Source organism: Hippoglossus hippoglossus, chromosome 15, assembly GCF_009819705.1.
Source record: "Hippoglossus hippoglossus isolate fHipHip1 chromosome 15, fHipHip1.pri, whole genome shotgun sequence".
In the NCBI taxonomy this organism is placed as follows: domain Eukaryota; kingdom Metazoa; phylum Chordata; class Actinopteri; order Pleuronectiformes; family Pleuronectidae; genus Hippoglossus; species Hippoglossus hippoglossus.
Genome location: NC_047165.1, coordinates 24,866,552 through 24,882,311, shown reverse-complemented (window position 1 = coordinate 24,882,311; position 15,760 = coordinate 24,866,552). Strand labels below are relative to the sequence as shown.

Here is a 15,760-nt window from a genome sequence, read left to right as displayed (position 1 = left end):
AAATGAGGAAGGCCGTGATAGAGCTAGTGATCCAGTGAAAAGAGTGAGGGGTCCTTAGCTCTTCACTGGGGCAGCTACAAAGGATCAGCTTTTTTAATGATGTCCCTCTGTGCTGAGAGCTGATTTGTTGACGGCTAACTGCCATTCATCTGCAACAGCCAATCATAGACTGGTCACATGAACTCTGTTACTACCCAACCACTTCTCTTCAGGGTTTAGCTATGCACTGTTAGACAGTTATAAATATTTTTTAATAGTGTATCAATTGATCAAATTTGATTGTATAGGCCATATTCACAAATTACATTTTGTCTACAGGGCTTAAGTTAGAACAATACCTAGTGTTTAGCTGTTCAGTGAATGGCTGATGTGTGTGCACTGTTCAGGTATTAACATCCTTTCGAGAGATCCAATCACGAGTGAGCTGCTCTAAGTAAGTGTGTTCACATCTGGCCTTAGAATGTGTCCTCAATGAATCTTCATTTGTTATTTTGGATCTCACTTCTTTGTTCAATATGCTAATGAACATTAACATAATTTCTGTAGTAGTATTATGAAAAATGTTTTTAGCCAGTTTGATGATACAGATGTGCCTGTTGTCTGTGTGTGTGTGTCTGTCTGGCCAGGGGGGGTCTGAGTGAATCAATCATTAGCTTTCCAATATAATATGATTTAACTCATTTAAAAGATAAAAATAGAAAATCAGCATGTGTCGGACATAGTTGATATTATGGCAGTGGCCACAGATAATTCAATGTATGGACACAGAATTTTAAAAATACCTTTTGATTCATTATGAAACATGTCAGAGGATGTCAGCTGAGTAGGCGTCGGTGATCCTTCATCCCAGTAGTAGCCTAGTGAAAGCAGAAGTAGTAACAGTTAGTGGTAGTTGCAGGCTTGAAAATATGTTGCTTAGTATTTAAAAAAAGGTATATTTTACATTAAGGTTGATTTTATTGGTAACATGTATTTCTTGAATTACTTGCATAGTAACTACTTCGGCAATAGAGGGATGTAGCACCGATTTTTTTGAGGCTCTAACGTTTCCAACACAAGTAAAGATACTGTAATGCTTTGAGGTAAAACACCAATAACAGAACTGCGTAAAAGACCCTACTGTAACATGTAGAACTGGAACCAATTATGTCATGATCAGTTCATCTGTAGAAGGCAAATTATTTTGTCAATTCATGGTTTAATTCATAAATCAACAGAAAATCACCTTCAATTTAGAATTATGAGCAAACTCCATCCACTGAGCAAGTTAAGATTTATTTTGTATAATCTATTGCAGAAAGGCAGCTAAATCTTGCTGAAGGAGCTGGAATCACAGAATGGGTTACATTTTGATTGGTAACTGATTACTCCATTAATTTCAATGGATCAAGTCAATCAACAAATCAGTACAGTTCTAGTAAAATGTATGTAATTTCAATATGTGTGTGCAAAAAGCAATTGAAAATAATTTATTTTATTGTGTAATGAGTTCATATTGTCAGCAGAAAATTAACTAAAACAACACGTGTATATAAGCAACGATTGTGGTGAGTGATAAATGTAGGATAGGTTAGTTTTGATTGCAACTCTTAAAAGTTGAATCCATCACAAGTTATTGGAAGAGTTCAGCATCTGAGTGCAGAAGTAGCTCACAGTAGTCTGCTCTGTCAAGACCACTGAGATGATGCCTAAAGGAAGGGAGCACATTTCTGCATGAACTCCTTTTGTATTCTGTAACATATGAATTTGCCTTTATGAGGTTACTTAAAGGAAGCACCTGCTTTTTGTTACATTACAGCTTAGCTCACTGGATGTACACGCATAACACGTGAGTGATGCCTTGATGGGTTTCCCATGACCTGTAACCATCAGCCCCTGAGCCTCTCTGCCAATGATGGCATTACATGAACACAGCTCTTTCCTCCATATATGGTAAACAGCAGCACAAGTAGTGGCTTGGAAATGGGGTCTGTAATCTGAGACCCTTCACTTTTTCTTCTCTCGGTGGCAGACCACTAAATCCTACAACTCACTCAGTCCTGTGATTGTGCTTATGCAGTTCTTTTAACACACACACACACACACACACACACACACACACACACACACACACACACACACACACACACACACACACACACACAGTATCAGCACTAGTGTTGTATAGTATATATAAAGAAATTTGTGAAGCTTTGGGACAAGATACCCAGACATCATTCTGTTATTATCAACAAAAATGGATCATGGTGAAATCACTCCTTGACACACAAATTGGCCCTATAAAATTCAATATTCTCCTGTAGTGGTGGTGGTAATGATGAGGATGCCTCATGTGATCAAAGCTAATAGATCCACAACGATTCACTCAGTTGTTAGGTAGAGGTGTGCATCTTCACTAGCCTCACGATTCGATTATGATTCAGCAGTCAACGATTCGATTCATAGCGATTCATCTCGATTCATTTCAATGTATCACTTTCACAATTTTCGGTATTACTGTACGTAGCTGCTTTGTTATCAATTATTAGAATCAGTCAGACAAGCATGAAGTCTGTTTTTATTTAGAAAGTGTTTAAAAAATATTATCGACTGTTACTGTCATTACAAGCGTGCCTTAATTTACAAAATAAGGTTTTCAATTCAACAATCAGACTACAACAGTAAGTCTATGAGAGTGGTCAGTGCTCTCCACACTGATTTGACATTTATTCAGTTTAGACTTGTGTGCTGCACCTCAAGCTTAAAAAGACAAACACTGATTATAGTCTTTACTGTATCAAGGTGACACCACCTGGCCCCCCTTGGCCCCCCCTTAGAAGCCCCACTGCACTGAGGCGCATTACTCCGCTGGTCAACAGGTGACTGCTCCTCTGATGTTTTCTAATCATCACACTTAGAACTGATCTTTATAAAATCCTGCTGAATTCATATTTATGTTCCTGGATAAACAGGGCGTCACTTCTTCTGCAACAATGAAGTTAATACACTGCGTTACGTCGTAATCTGCGGGAAGAACTTTTGTCTCTGTGTGTGTGTGTGTGTGTGTGTGTGTGTGTGTGTGTGTGTGTGTGTGTGTGTGTGTGTGTGTGTGTGTGTGTGTGTGTGTGTGTGTGTGTGTGTGTGTGTGTGTGTGTGTGTGTGTCTGTCCCTCTTCATACATGAACTAAAAATCACATGTTGGATCATTACTTCGGATCATTTCATCACTTTAACCCTGATGTCTTGACTGTGCACGTCACGTTACGTCTCGTGTGAAGCAGAGTTATGCGTGCACAGTGTTTTTAAACATGTGTCATGATCTCTACAGCGAATCAAACAAACACAAAGTAAACGTCAGTCCTGTACGTGTCCTAATGACTTGTGATCAGTGATGGTGTTTATTGTTAAAGTGTAAAGTGAGTGCAGGTCAGAGGAGGAGTGAAGAGGAAGCTCCGACAGAGACTCTGACAACCAGACCTTTAATGTGTAAAAACACGTTTTGTTTACCCATGTTCCAAAAGAGAAAAATACACACACACACACACACACACAAATACACACGCACAGAGGAAAAAGACTGTGAACCATAAAACTCCCCTACTGATGATTTCATGTCTCTGTGACATTTTCTACAGATATAGACATTCCAACTCTAGTGAAAGGTGTACTGTTGATAATTTACTGTGAACTGAGCATGGCTTTTGGAGCCACTAGACAAGTCCCACAATCTCAAGAGGAGCAGCCTGTCTCAGGCACGTGTACATTTTATATAACATTTCATTAAAAAATTGAGAACAAAAAAGATGATAAGAAATTAAGTTTGAATGGAAGTTTGACAGCCCTAGTCAGTGCATTATGATGTCCTTAATTTTTCATGATTACAGGTGGATGGGAGTACAGTACTGATCACACTCTTACCGTCCTTTCAGGTAGATAAGGTTATTCAACCTTCAGCTTTCTTTAATGTGGGATTGTGAAAGAACAGAAATGAACACCCTACCTTCAGTATTTCCTCTCCTGTCCAGCTGACTGAGCTAAGCTTCCTCTCTTCCTCAGATGGTCAGGTGATTCCACTGGTAGAGCTGTCAGCAAAGCAGGTAGCATTCCACATCCCGTTTGAGGTGGTGGAGAAGGTCTACCCCCCTGTCCCAGAACAGCTCCAGCTTCGCATTGCCTACTGGAGCTTCCCTGAAAATGAGGAAGACATCAGGTAAGATTACTGATAACCTGGATATTTCTTTCTAACCTCTGATTAGGGATATGATAGTGGTCCTACAACAATTAGGGCTGCACAATATATCGGAAATCTATCGTCATCGCGATATCAACGTGCGCGATAGACGTATCGCAAAAGATGGCAAAAACTGCGATAAATGATGATCCATGCGCCACACAATATATTTGGCTGATCAGATGGAGCCCTGCTGCCCTAGATGATAAATGAAAGACATTCAGATCGTTGACGGGGTTTTCTGTCAGTGAATCATTGTCGGGAGAAGAGAATAGAAAGAAAACAGAGAATTTGAAAACAGAGATTTGACGGAGCGACGCTGCTCTGTGTGTGTGGGTCTCTCTCTCTGTCTCTCTCTCTCTCTCTCTCTCTCAGCTGACATCTCTGACTCGCTACAGTTTAAATGTTGATTTGTTTGTTGCCACAATATCAACACTGATCATCACATAATGATCGATTCTTTTATTAATGAGGTAAATCTATTTTCAGAGCAGCGCATTCATCAGCCGCTCACTCGCTCTTTTCCTCTCTCTCTCTCTCGCTCGCTCGCTCTCACACACACACACACACACACACATGGTGTGATCGGACAGATGTGTAAACTCAGTCTGTTAAAACAACGCACTTTAAAAACGTCTGGATGCCTCCGTTTGGTTTGACGCATTCAGCGCAGCGCACAGCGTGAACGATAGAGACACAGAGGAGCAGTAAATTAGAGACAGAGCCGCTAAAAACTATAAAAAAAAAAAACTTTTCACGGCCCAAACATGTATGTAAAGACCCAAATTAACACTGTAGGTGGACTTAGTGGAGCTGTGCATGGCTCCCTGGTGTGTACTCGCGAGTTGGTAGCGATGCGGCCGGGCTGTGAGCCCTCTCCTAGCTGTGGAGCTGTCCGTGGTCTCTGCGTCCGTAGCCAGGGACTGTTTATTATTATTTATCGCATGTCATATCGTCATCACGATATGAAATAACGTTATCGCATATTTCCCAATATCGTGCAGCCCTAACAACATTACTGTTTTCACAATAGCTTTGACCTGTATGCTAGGTGTTTGTTATTACCTTACAGTGTAGTAATTCACAGCTACATTTCTGAAAGTTGCACCTAACATATTGAATGCTTAAAATATATAAATGATCCTAAGCTCTTTTTTCAGTGTCTGTCTTGTTAATTAGGCCACTCAGACGTTACATTGAACATACTGATATTAATGTTGATGACTAGCAGCACCTAACTAATCCATACATTATAAGAAGTGTTTCTCTTTATAGTCCCTGGAAAGTCCTTCTTAATCAGTTCTATTCATTTCTTCTGTTCTACACTGAATGTGTTTGTATCAGGATCAGGGAGGCACATGTCTCATACCCAGCTCTTCTGAGTGACTATCAGTCAGATGATATGAATAAAAAAGCAAAAAGTCCTATTATTACATGCTGAAAATAAACAAGCTGAACCAATCCCACTGGAATCTGGAACTTGATGATAGGCACCCTTTTGTAAAAGAAATATTGACTGCACTAATGAACAATGAAAGTTTCCCCTCTGGTTGACCTGTCCCTGAGATACTTCATGCTCAATTGGTACTAAGGGGCCCAAAGTGTGCCAAGAAAATATCCCCCACACCATTACACCACCACCACCAGCCTGAACCGTTGATACAAGGCAGGATGGATCCATGTTTTCATGTTGTTTACGCCAAATTCTGACCCTAACATCTGAATGTCGCAGCTGAAATCGAGACTCATCAGACCAGGCAACGTTTTTCCAATCTTCTATTGTCCAATTTTGGTGAGCCTGTGTGAATTGTAGCCTCAGGTTCCTGTTCTTAGCTGACAGGAGTGGCACCCGGTGGGGTCTTCTGCTGCTGTAGCCCATCTGCTTCAAGGTTCGACGTGTTGTGCGTTCAGAGATGGTATTCTGCATACCGTGGTTGTAACGAGTGGTTATTTGAGTTACTGTTGCCTTTCTATCATCTCGAACCACTCTGCCCATTCTCCTCTGACCTCTGATATCAACAAGGCATTTTCCTCCACACAACTGCCGATCACTGGATTTTTTCTCTTTTTCAGACCATTCTCTGTAAACCCTAGAGATGGTTGTGGGTGAAAATCCCAGTAGATCAGCAGTTTTTGAAATACTCAGACCAGCCCGTCTGTCACCAACAACCATGCCACGTTCAAAGTCACTTAAATCCCCTTTCTTCCCCATTCTGATGCTCGGTTTGAACTTCAGCAAGTCGTCTTCACCACGTCTAGATGCCTAAATGCATTGAGTTGCTGCCATGTGATTGGCTGATTAGCTATTTGTGTTAACAAGCAATTGAACAGGTGTGCCTAATAAAGTGGCCGGTGAGTGTATACTGTAGGTCTGATTGAATCTTTCCTGGGTAAAACTTACCTCCAGTGTGTTCTGGATTATGCTCCAACCCACCAGAACCCTGTACGGGCTTTAGAAATTAGACATTATGGATAAACCGGGCTCACCAGTGTAAAAACACTCAGTTTTGTGAATCTATCTCAGTTTCTGTCCTTGTCCTTCCTCAGGTTATATTCCTGTCTGGCTAATGGGAGTCCAGATGAATTCCAACGTGGAGAGCAACTCTACAGGATCCGAGCAGTCAAAGACCCGCTGCAGATCGGTAGGTTGAGTATTCAATCTTACCATACATAGGATCTTTCATTTCTGTAACTTTTCAAACTGTAACTTTACAGTGAATAGTTAATATAACGTTATTATGGAATACAACACAACTAGGCCCAAACTTATAATAACACTCACTTCCACTCTGTCTATACATCAGCCATCTGTACATCATAGATTCATTCAAAAGCAGCACCTTTCAGTTATTAAATACAGTGCAGAACTAATATACTAATGTTTTTATTTCCTTGTTCAGCCTGTTCCTTTACACTTCTTCAATTCTGGGTTTGTTCATGTTTCTGTGATGGTCTATCTTTTGTCAGGCTTCCATCTCAGTGCTACAGTCGTGTCCAGTCAGGCTGGTCAGTCTAAGGGAGCATACAATGTGGCGGTCATGTTTGATCGCTGCCGCATCACTTCCTGTAGCTGCACCTGCGGCGCGGGGGCCAAATGGTGTGCCCATGTGGTGGCACTGTGCCTGTTCAGGATCCATAATGTGAGTTTGAGTCTACACAAAGGAATCTCTTAAACTGTCTGTTATATTAATCAAATCAAATGATCTCACTTTGTCAACACAAAACCAAAGCACTGATTGACCAGCGTGTCAGGGAGAAAGAGTAAATGATCCTAAGCTCTTTTTTCAGTGTCTGTCTTGTTAATTAGGCCACTCAGACGTTACATTGAACATACTGATATTAATGTTGATGACTAGCAGCACCTAACTAATCCATACATTATAAGAAGTGTTTCTCTTTATAGTCCCTGGAAAGTCCTTCTTAATCAGTTCTATTCATTTCTTCTGTTCTACACTGAATGTGTTTGTATCAGGATCAGGGAGGCACATGTCTCATACCCAGCTCTTCTGAGTGACTATCAGTCAGATGATATGAATAAAAAAGCAAAAAGTCCTATTATTACATGCTGAAAATAAACCAGCTGAAAATAAAATGTAAATATGGGTAATATGTTGGAGTGCTACATACGTACCTTGTGTGTGTGTGTGTGTGTGTGTGCGTGTGTGTGTGTGTAGGCATCAGCAGTTTGTCTGAGGGCTCCGGTCTCTGAGTCTCTGTCCAGGCTGCAGAGGGACCAGCTGCAAAAGTTTGCCCAGTACCTCATCAGTGAGCTGCCTCAGCAGGTGAAATCCTCTTTATGAATCAAGCTATTGATGAAAATTCAACACGTACATGATCTTTGAATGTCATATATCTGACAAAGCACGTTTGATTTTCATTAATTTTTGAATCTTCAGATCCTGCCCACAGCCCAACGGCTACTTGATGAGTTGCTCTCTTCTCAGTCTACTGCCATCAACACAGTGTGTGGAGCTCCAGGTACAGTAGCAGTTTGATCCCAGCAAACTGAGAGAACTGACATGATAAACAAGTTGTGTCTTTACAACCAGAGAACTATTGATCATTTTATTCAAGTGGATCAGTCTCAGCCCATATTATTAGATATTGCTACAGCTAGATGGCAGTGATGTTTCCTGTATGGTGTCCCCCTGGTCTCATCCCCCTGTAAGGAGTTTGTGTTTATACTACTGTTGTTCACCTGCTGCACTGTGGAGTATGAATAGAAAAGTCCTTAAATAAAAACAAAGATAACAACTTGTGTGTTTGTGTGCATATAGATCCGACAGCAGGGCCCTCAGCGTCTGACCAGAGCACATGGTATTTGGATGAGTCGACTCTCAGTGACAACATCAAAAAGACTCTGCACAAGTTCTGCGGGCCTTCACCTGTTGTCTTCAGGTACCCACTACTCGTCTCACATAATACTTCCTACCATATCACTCATAGAACTATTCTAAACGTCAGACCTTAACTCAGACACTTCTCTAACCTGTTTCGGTCATACACTTCACTCTGTAAACATGGTGCTTGTTTTACATTTCAGCCTTTAGTTTAAAAAAGACACACCCTGAGTAAAAATGCATGTTTCTGGAGATGCAGCACTGAAACTGTTGCTTTCTCTACTATCATGCTCCTGTATTGACACGGTGTAACACTGATAGTCTTTAATTAGGGATTGGAATTGAGAACTGATTCCATATTGTTTGAATCATCGGAATCATGCATCTAAGCTTATTGAGTCACTTTTTTGATAACATTCAATTCTCACAGCTGCATATTGCAAAAATAATGTTGTAAAATGTATCTGTCTACACTGCTCGAAACCTGCAAAAAGGAGTCATGATGGGGAGGAGGGAACAGTTGCTTAATTTCAGGAATAAAGATTATGATATTGCCGGTTGTAATGTCTGTAAAATACTTTTAATTCTAATAAACTTTATACAAAGTATAATATAGTGTGTTTAGTGTGCCATAGAGCTCCAGTGTTACTACAAAAAATACAAAAATACCCTTACACTCTTCCTTCATTTTAACCTGCACAGTGAGCATTGTTTAATTTCTCTCTTTATTCTGTGTATTGTATTCACAGTGATGTAAACTCCATGTATTTATCGTCCACGGAGCCGCCAGCTGCTGCTGAGTGGGCATGTCTGCTGCGTCCTCTGAGGGGCAGAGAGCCAGAAGGCATTTGGAACCTTTTGTCCATTGTCAGGGAGATGTTCAAGAGACGAGACAGCAATGCAGCTCCACTGCTGGAGATCCTCACTGAGCAGTGCCTCACCTACGAACAGGTACATCCTCAACGTGACATGAGCTCTTGCTACTGAAAGTAAACCACTGAAAAGATTTAACATCAGCAGACATACATGTTGCTCTCAATGTAGAAGTTGACAGCACTCTGAAAAGTACCAAGCACACTTGAAATGATGCTCAGATTGAGAATTGTTATACATTTTGCTGTATTTGTTTTATTGAGGGTAATGCTTCAAATCTCAAGGCTGTAATAGGTTATTCAATACAGAGTAATCCAGAGATGTCAAAATCAGATTTAGATTTTAGTTATTATTCTTCTGCCACACGTTACTCTCACCATCATCCACCTCTTCTGTGCATGTACCATACACTCATGAATTGGGGAGGCTCAGCTCTGGCTCAGCTGGTAGAGCAGGTCATCTACTAATCAGGACTCCCCTTAGCTAAGCAGAAATATAACATGAAGCAGATGAAATAAGTGAGTAGAAGGATGGAGGACAACAAACAGGAGAGGTGCCATAGACAAGAGGAGAAAGATACAGCCAGAACTGTCACACTCACACACACACAGTCGTACATTGACTTACATTGATTTCTAAAGCTTCAGCTTAAAACATTTCTTCACCTTAAAATAAAAAAATAGTACTTTATGTGAAGTTCTTTTTTGTCGTCTAAATAGATTTAGGTCCCCACAACCGTGGTAATACCCATAACACACAGACACACACACACACCCCTCACTGAATTCTCTGACTGTGTGTTCAGATCATTAGCTGGTGGTACAGTGTTCGAACATCAGCGTCGCACAGCAGTGCCAGTGGTCACACTGGGCGCAGCAATGGTCAGTCAGAGGTGGCGGCTCATGCCTGTGCCAGCATGTGCGATGAGATGGTGGTGCTCTGGAGACTCGCTGTGCTTGACCCGACGATGAGCCCTTGCAGGTCAGACCATTAGGCCACCGACACCAGGCTACACACTCCTTATGTACTTTTTATACTGTCACAGAATTTGGTCAAGAAATATTGAAGATCCCATGGGATGTAATATCAGCACATTTATCATTTATTCATCACATAATTTTTTTATGATTGTAGTAAATATTAAGTAGGGACTCCAATCAATAATAAAGGCTGTCTATGCTCTACTCTAGGCGTCTCGAACTGGCAGGCCAGCTGAAGCAGTGGCATCTAAAGGTGATTGAAATAGTGAAGCGGGGGCAACATCGCAAGTCCCTGGATAAACTGTTCCAGGGCTTCAAACCTGCTGTAGAGTCCTGCTACTTTAACTGGGAAGTGGCCTACCCACTGGATGGAATAACCTACTGCAGTGCAGATAAGAAGAGCGCCACATTTTGCTGGTCTCGGGCAGTGCAGCACCAGAGAGGAGTCAAAGCTGCTGCAGGAGGGGTTGGAGAACCTCCTGAACCAGGGGGAGGGGGCAGAGCTGAAGGTGGAGCTGTTGGAGATTATAAAGGAAGAGGGAGTGGTCACTTGTCTCAACAAGAATTGGCAGTCCGACCCAAGGAAACCATTCTAACCAAGAGGAAGGGTCTGTCAGTGAGTGGAGGGGGAGGGATGCTGGTCCGTTTGGGAGGGAGTGTCTCTCTTTCCCTGGAAGACGGAGGTGGGAAGTGCATGTACAAAGGTCCAGGCTCCTCCTCTGGAGGGAAGCTGAAACTGACACAGGGAGGTGGAAAGGGGGCATCGGTAGGAGGACCTGGAGGGAGTGGAGCATTAGGAGGGGGAAAGCATGCCAGTGCCAAGCGGAGAACCAGCAGCGAGGACAGCTCCCTGGAGCCAGACTTGGCTGAGCTCAGCCTGGATGATGGCTGTAGTCTGGCTTTGGGGGCTGAGGCCAGCAACACTTTTGAGTTTCTACCCCCACCACCAGAAATGCTGCCATCTTCAAGCCCACTGCTCAGAGACTCGCGCAAGTACAGCAGCACCAACGGAGGGAACAAGATGTTTGAAACAAAGCGTGTCAGCCTTAGCTCAGCTGCACTTCCTGCTGCAGAGACTGCTCCATCCGGCTTCCCTTCCAAAGAGACAGTGGTGGTTGTTATGGACACGCCCAATGCTGCAGAAAAGGAAGCAGAGCTGGAGGTGGAGTCTGTCCAGAACAGAGATGAAGATGTAGACTCAGCTGGCAGTAATCAACCCTCTACCTCCACCACTACAACAAGATCAGGCACCACTCAAACATCAGCCAAGGCCCAGCGGGGCAACGAAGACGCAGCGTCTGCTGGAGCAGCGGGAGCAGGGAGCGGGACAGCAGCTGCAGCTGGACCAGCTAACCAAGAAGCAGAGGCACCAGGTGCAGCGGCTGGAGGAGAAGCTGTGGGTGAGGATGACTATCAGGCATACTACCTGAGTGCTGCCTCAGAGGAGGGAGCAGACAGACAGTTGACTGACAACCATCAGGAGGAGGAGCCGGACATCTTTGCAGGAATCAAACCGCTGGATCAGGAGGGACGCATGGAGGTAAGGAAGGAAGACCTGAAGTGCTGCACTAGTTAAATTGTTAACAGGGGGGGGATTACAGATATGAATGTAGATATTTCAAAACATGGGTTCTTAACCAGTTAAGATTGCATTAAAGGGTTTTCCTCTTAGCACTAAGTGGTCATTCAGACTAGAAAAGTGCTATAGATGTGAACATAAAATATGTTTTCTGATTATATTAACTATTGATGCCACAGCTTTAAGAACAATAATCAAACCTGAAATTACCTAAAGAAGATTAATCATTTGAACTTATTTGTTACATTGCCACCTACATTAGTGTTCTCCAATGGGCATGATTTTTTGGCAACATGTCAGTTCTGTTTGAGTGGTGCAATCCAGTATCGATGTACTGTAGGTAGCCACCAAAACAGGCCAACATTACTTGTCATGCAACCATTCCCCCATGAATCTGTACAAATCACACAATACAGTACATAGTGCTGAGGTCACAGGTCTGTTAGGGAGCTGCGACTTTTGAGTCTGGTCACTTGCCACAACTAGAGTTAGGATTTTAATTGCAGTTGAATTCCACCAGTTGAAAATCTGTCTGACTGCCTGTTGCTTCCCTTTTAGTTCTGTCAGTTTGCATCTCTCTTTATAGCAAAGCTTGAGAGTCAAGCATTATTTAAGATGTTTGGAAAGATTAACAAAACTCCAGAATAACGATGCAAGTTGTAAAAAGGGAAAAAGCTTTCCTCAAGTGGACAATTTTTTTTAAATCAAAGCGATGAGGCTGTCTCCTCGAGACATGAGTATGGACTATTTATTGTAGATCTCCAAACAAAGTGTAGACAAATACTGCTCTTCTTCCTGACCTGAATACTGTTGCTGTGTGTGCGTGTGCCTGCAGGTGCTGTTTGCATGTGCAGAGGCCCTTTATGCTCATGGTTACAGTAATGAGGCGTGCCGGCTGGCAGTGGAGCTGGCCAGAGACCTGTTAGCCAACCCTCCAGACCTGAAAGTGGAGCAGCCACAGACTAAGGTAGATACAGCCACATGTCCCAGCAGTGTGGAGCACATTCTCTATGACCTTTGAACTCACTTTTCTCCTTCCACTGTACAGTCTCAATATTCTAAACTCCTCAGTCAGCATCTTGAACTGTGTAGTGATATATTGAGTCCTTCTTCGTGAAGGAAAGGCACCAGATTCTTTTAATATCTGTTTTTATTGGAATATGTCAATTTGTAACTGAGCAAGAAATATTTGCCAGAAAGGAAGTTATTTCAATGTCTGAATCTACTAATCCAATTTTTGTTCTCTGCATCATTATTATTTATTTTTTGTTGGATCTAGGGTAAGAAGAGCAAAGTGTCGACCAGCCGTCAGACGCAGATAGCCACCAACACACTGTCGAAAACTTCCTTTCTCCTCACTGTTCTCTGTGAGCGTCTGGAGCTCCACAACCTGGCCTTCAGCACCGGCATGTTCTCCCTGGAGCTCCAGAGACCACCGGCGTCTACCAAAGCTCTGGAGGTTTCTCATTCTCACACACAAACACATTTGCTCTGTTGCATTGAAATGCTGTAGAGTTGCACTCCCCAATATCTCAGCCACGTCAAAGTCATTCTTATCCACCCACCAATTTAGAATGACATGTTTTTATACCTCCGCACAACCCACAGCTAGTGGCCGAAGGCATTTTGTTTTCTTGTTGTTGTTTCATAAGGAATGCCTTGAGCGAATTTCTTTAAATTTGGTGCAATAGCAATTGGACTCAGATTATGTGATTCAATTTTGGTGGTCAAACATCATGGTGAGCTCATGTTCTTGTGCACATGATATATCTGGACCACCCTTCGGGGAATTACATCTGCCACAAACACTTGAACCTTGGTCAAAGGTCAAGGTCACTGTGGTCACCCAAAAGCCTTTTTTGCCTCATGAATGCAAATTTGTCAAAAATGTTTCTTTCAGACATGCACTGAACTCTGCATGTGCATCTGTGAACGCAAATGTCTGAGTGAGACGCTCCAGAGATTCTAGTCTGCCTGGCCTCCCAGTGTAATGTCCGTAGAAATCCAGGAGAACACAGCAGGGATCACCCGCTGGATCACCCGCTGGATTCCCCGCGAGCGAGTTGATGAGGCTTTTAACATGCGACAGACGCAAAAAACCACAACAAATATCTCCCGGTGAAAAAGCAGTGACATACACATAGAAGACACCGACGAAGATGTCTAGAGAGTTTGTGGTGATAAGAGCAGACATCGTTGTCTGTGTTTTGCCAAGAAAATCACATGATCTCAACAACCGAGTAAATACGTCACTTCCTGCCTCTTTCTGCTGCACCCGGCTGCTCCCCCTCTTGTCCGAAAAATGCGGAGGATTTGTTGCTGTTGTGATCATTGGTCATTGCAGAGAACCTCCTGCTTTGTTGTTAATGTGTGAAAGGCAGACTGCGGGTCAACTAAAATATTAAATAATCCGATTTTGGTGGTCAAAGGTAAAGGTCATGGTGACCTCATATTCTTGTGAATGCAATATGTCAGGAACACCTGGAGGGACTGAAGCTGCACTGGTTGATGTAACCACAGGGCGGTAATTCTACTTATATAGTTTATCTATTATAAGCAATTTTTGCGAGTTAGTATTTAAGAACACCAAAGCATGATTCTGCTGTGACAACTTCAGCTGATAGTGTTGTTTGATCTTGAAAGTCAGATTTTTTTGTATAAACTCCATGAGTATGTCATGTACAATATATACGTAGTATATCCAATAATTAGTATTCATTGTGGAAGCATGAAATTGTAGCACACGCACTGACTGCTTGTGTGTGTGCTGACCAGGTGAAGCTGGCCTACCAGGAGTCGGAGGTGGTGGCTCTATTGAAGAAGATTCCTCTGGGCCTGGTGGAGATGTCGGTGATCAGAGAGAGAGGGGAGCAGCTCAGAGACGGAAACTTCTGTGATTACAGACCTGTGCTGCCTCTCATGTTGGCCAGCTTCATCTTTGATGTACTGTGTACCCCAGGTAAGCACCAATTATTGCCTGATTTAGTTTTCCTTGTTTAATTCAAATATATATAATTTTATTCTTGTAATATGCAAAGCCATACAATTTTATCTTTTCAGATTATGTTGAGGAAGATTTAAACATCCTAAATTCAAATATAGTGGCTTTCTTAATTACCTGAGTTAGTCTAGTCAGTTGGTTAACTAGATAGTAGTCTAGTATATTGCGCATGTGATTTTGAGCCAGTGACAAATAATATATTATTTTATTTTATTCTTAAGGCCTAAATCAAGACATTTTAAATGCAGGCTTAATGAATTAACATCTCTTTCACTCTTCTCCATATTGTTTGTGCAGTCGTGTCCCCAACAGGTTCCCGTCCACCTAGTCGCAACCGTAACAATGAGATGCCAGGTGATGAGGAGCTGGGCTTTGAGGCTGCTGTTGCTGCACTTGGTAAAAATACAATTTTATTTCTCTTTCAGTTCTGTCTGGACTAGATTTTTCTTTCTCAGTGTCTTTGTTTTCTCCGTTCCCACCTTTCTCACATCCCCTATCTTTGTCTGTACCGTACTTTGTCGATGTCTTTGTCTGCACTGAGCCTTATCCTGTCTCCCCTAACACTTCATACTGTAATCCTTCTTGTCCCTGTTTGTTTGCAGGTATGAAGACCACAGTCAGTGAAGCAGAGCATCCTCTACTGTGTGAAGGAACTAGACGAGTGAAGGGTGACCTGGCTCTGGCTCTCATGATCACTTACAAGGATGACCAGAGCAAGCTTAAGAAGGTAACCATCACTACTGTGATTATTCTGAACATCTGTTCGGAAAAAGTTAT

The 15,760-nt window shown here is 42.4% G+C and overlaps 1 protein-coding gene across 4 annotated transcripts in view; it reads left to right on the top strand.

Moving 5' to 3' along the window:
- zswim8 (zinc finger, SWIM-type containing 8) overlaps positions 1-15,760 on the top strand; it is a 31,777-nt gene that overhangs the window by 4,192 nt on the left and 11,825 nt on the right. The window contains exons 2-16 of one of the 4 annotated variants that reach the window (XM_034609433.1): positions 3,864-3,908; positions 4,036-4,189; positions 6,758-6,852; positions 7,178-7,350; positions 7,885-7,992; positions 8,107-8,188; positions 8,488-8,608; positions 9,300-9,501; positions 10,229-10,404; positions 10,614-11,943; positions 12,818-12,949; positions 13,262-13,441; positions 14,758-14,941; positions 15,281-15,379; positions 15,586-15,710. In XM_034609433.1, coding sequence (XP_034465324.1) covers positions 3,864-3,908; positions 4,036-4,189; positions 6,758-6,852; positions 7,178-7,350; positions 7,885-7,992; positions 8,107-8,188; positions 8,488-8,608; positions 9,300-9,501; positions 10,229-10,404; positions 10,614-11,943; positions 12,818-12,949; positions 13,262-13,441; positions 14,758-14,941; positions 15,281-15,379; positions 15,586-15,710 — 3,206 coding nt within the window. Of the gene's footprint in view, positions 1-3,863; positions 3,909-4,035; positions 4,190-6,757; positions 6,853-7,177; positions 7,351-7,884; positions 7,993-8,106; positions 8,189-8,487; positions 8,609-9,299; positions 9,502-10,228; positions 10,405-10,613; positions 11,944-12,817; positions 12,950-13,261; positions 13,442-14,757; positions 14,942-15,271; positions 15,380-15,585; positions 15,711-15,760 lie in introns of all 4 variants that reach the window. The other 3 variants (XM_034609432.1, XM_034609435.1, XM_034609434.1) reach the window with 3 other exon arrangements.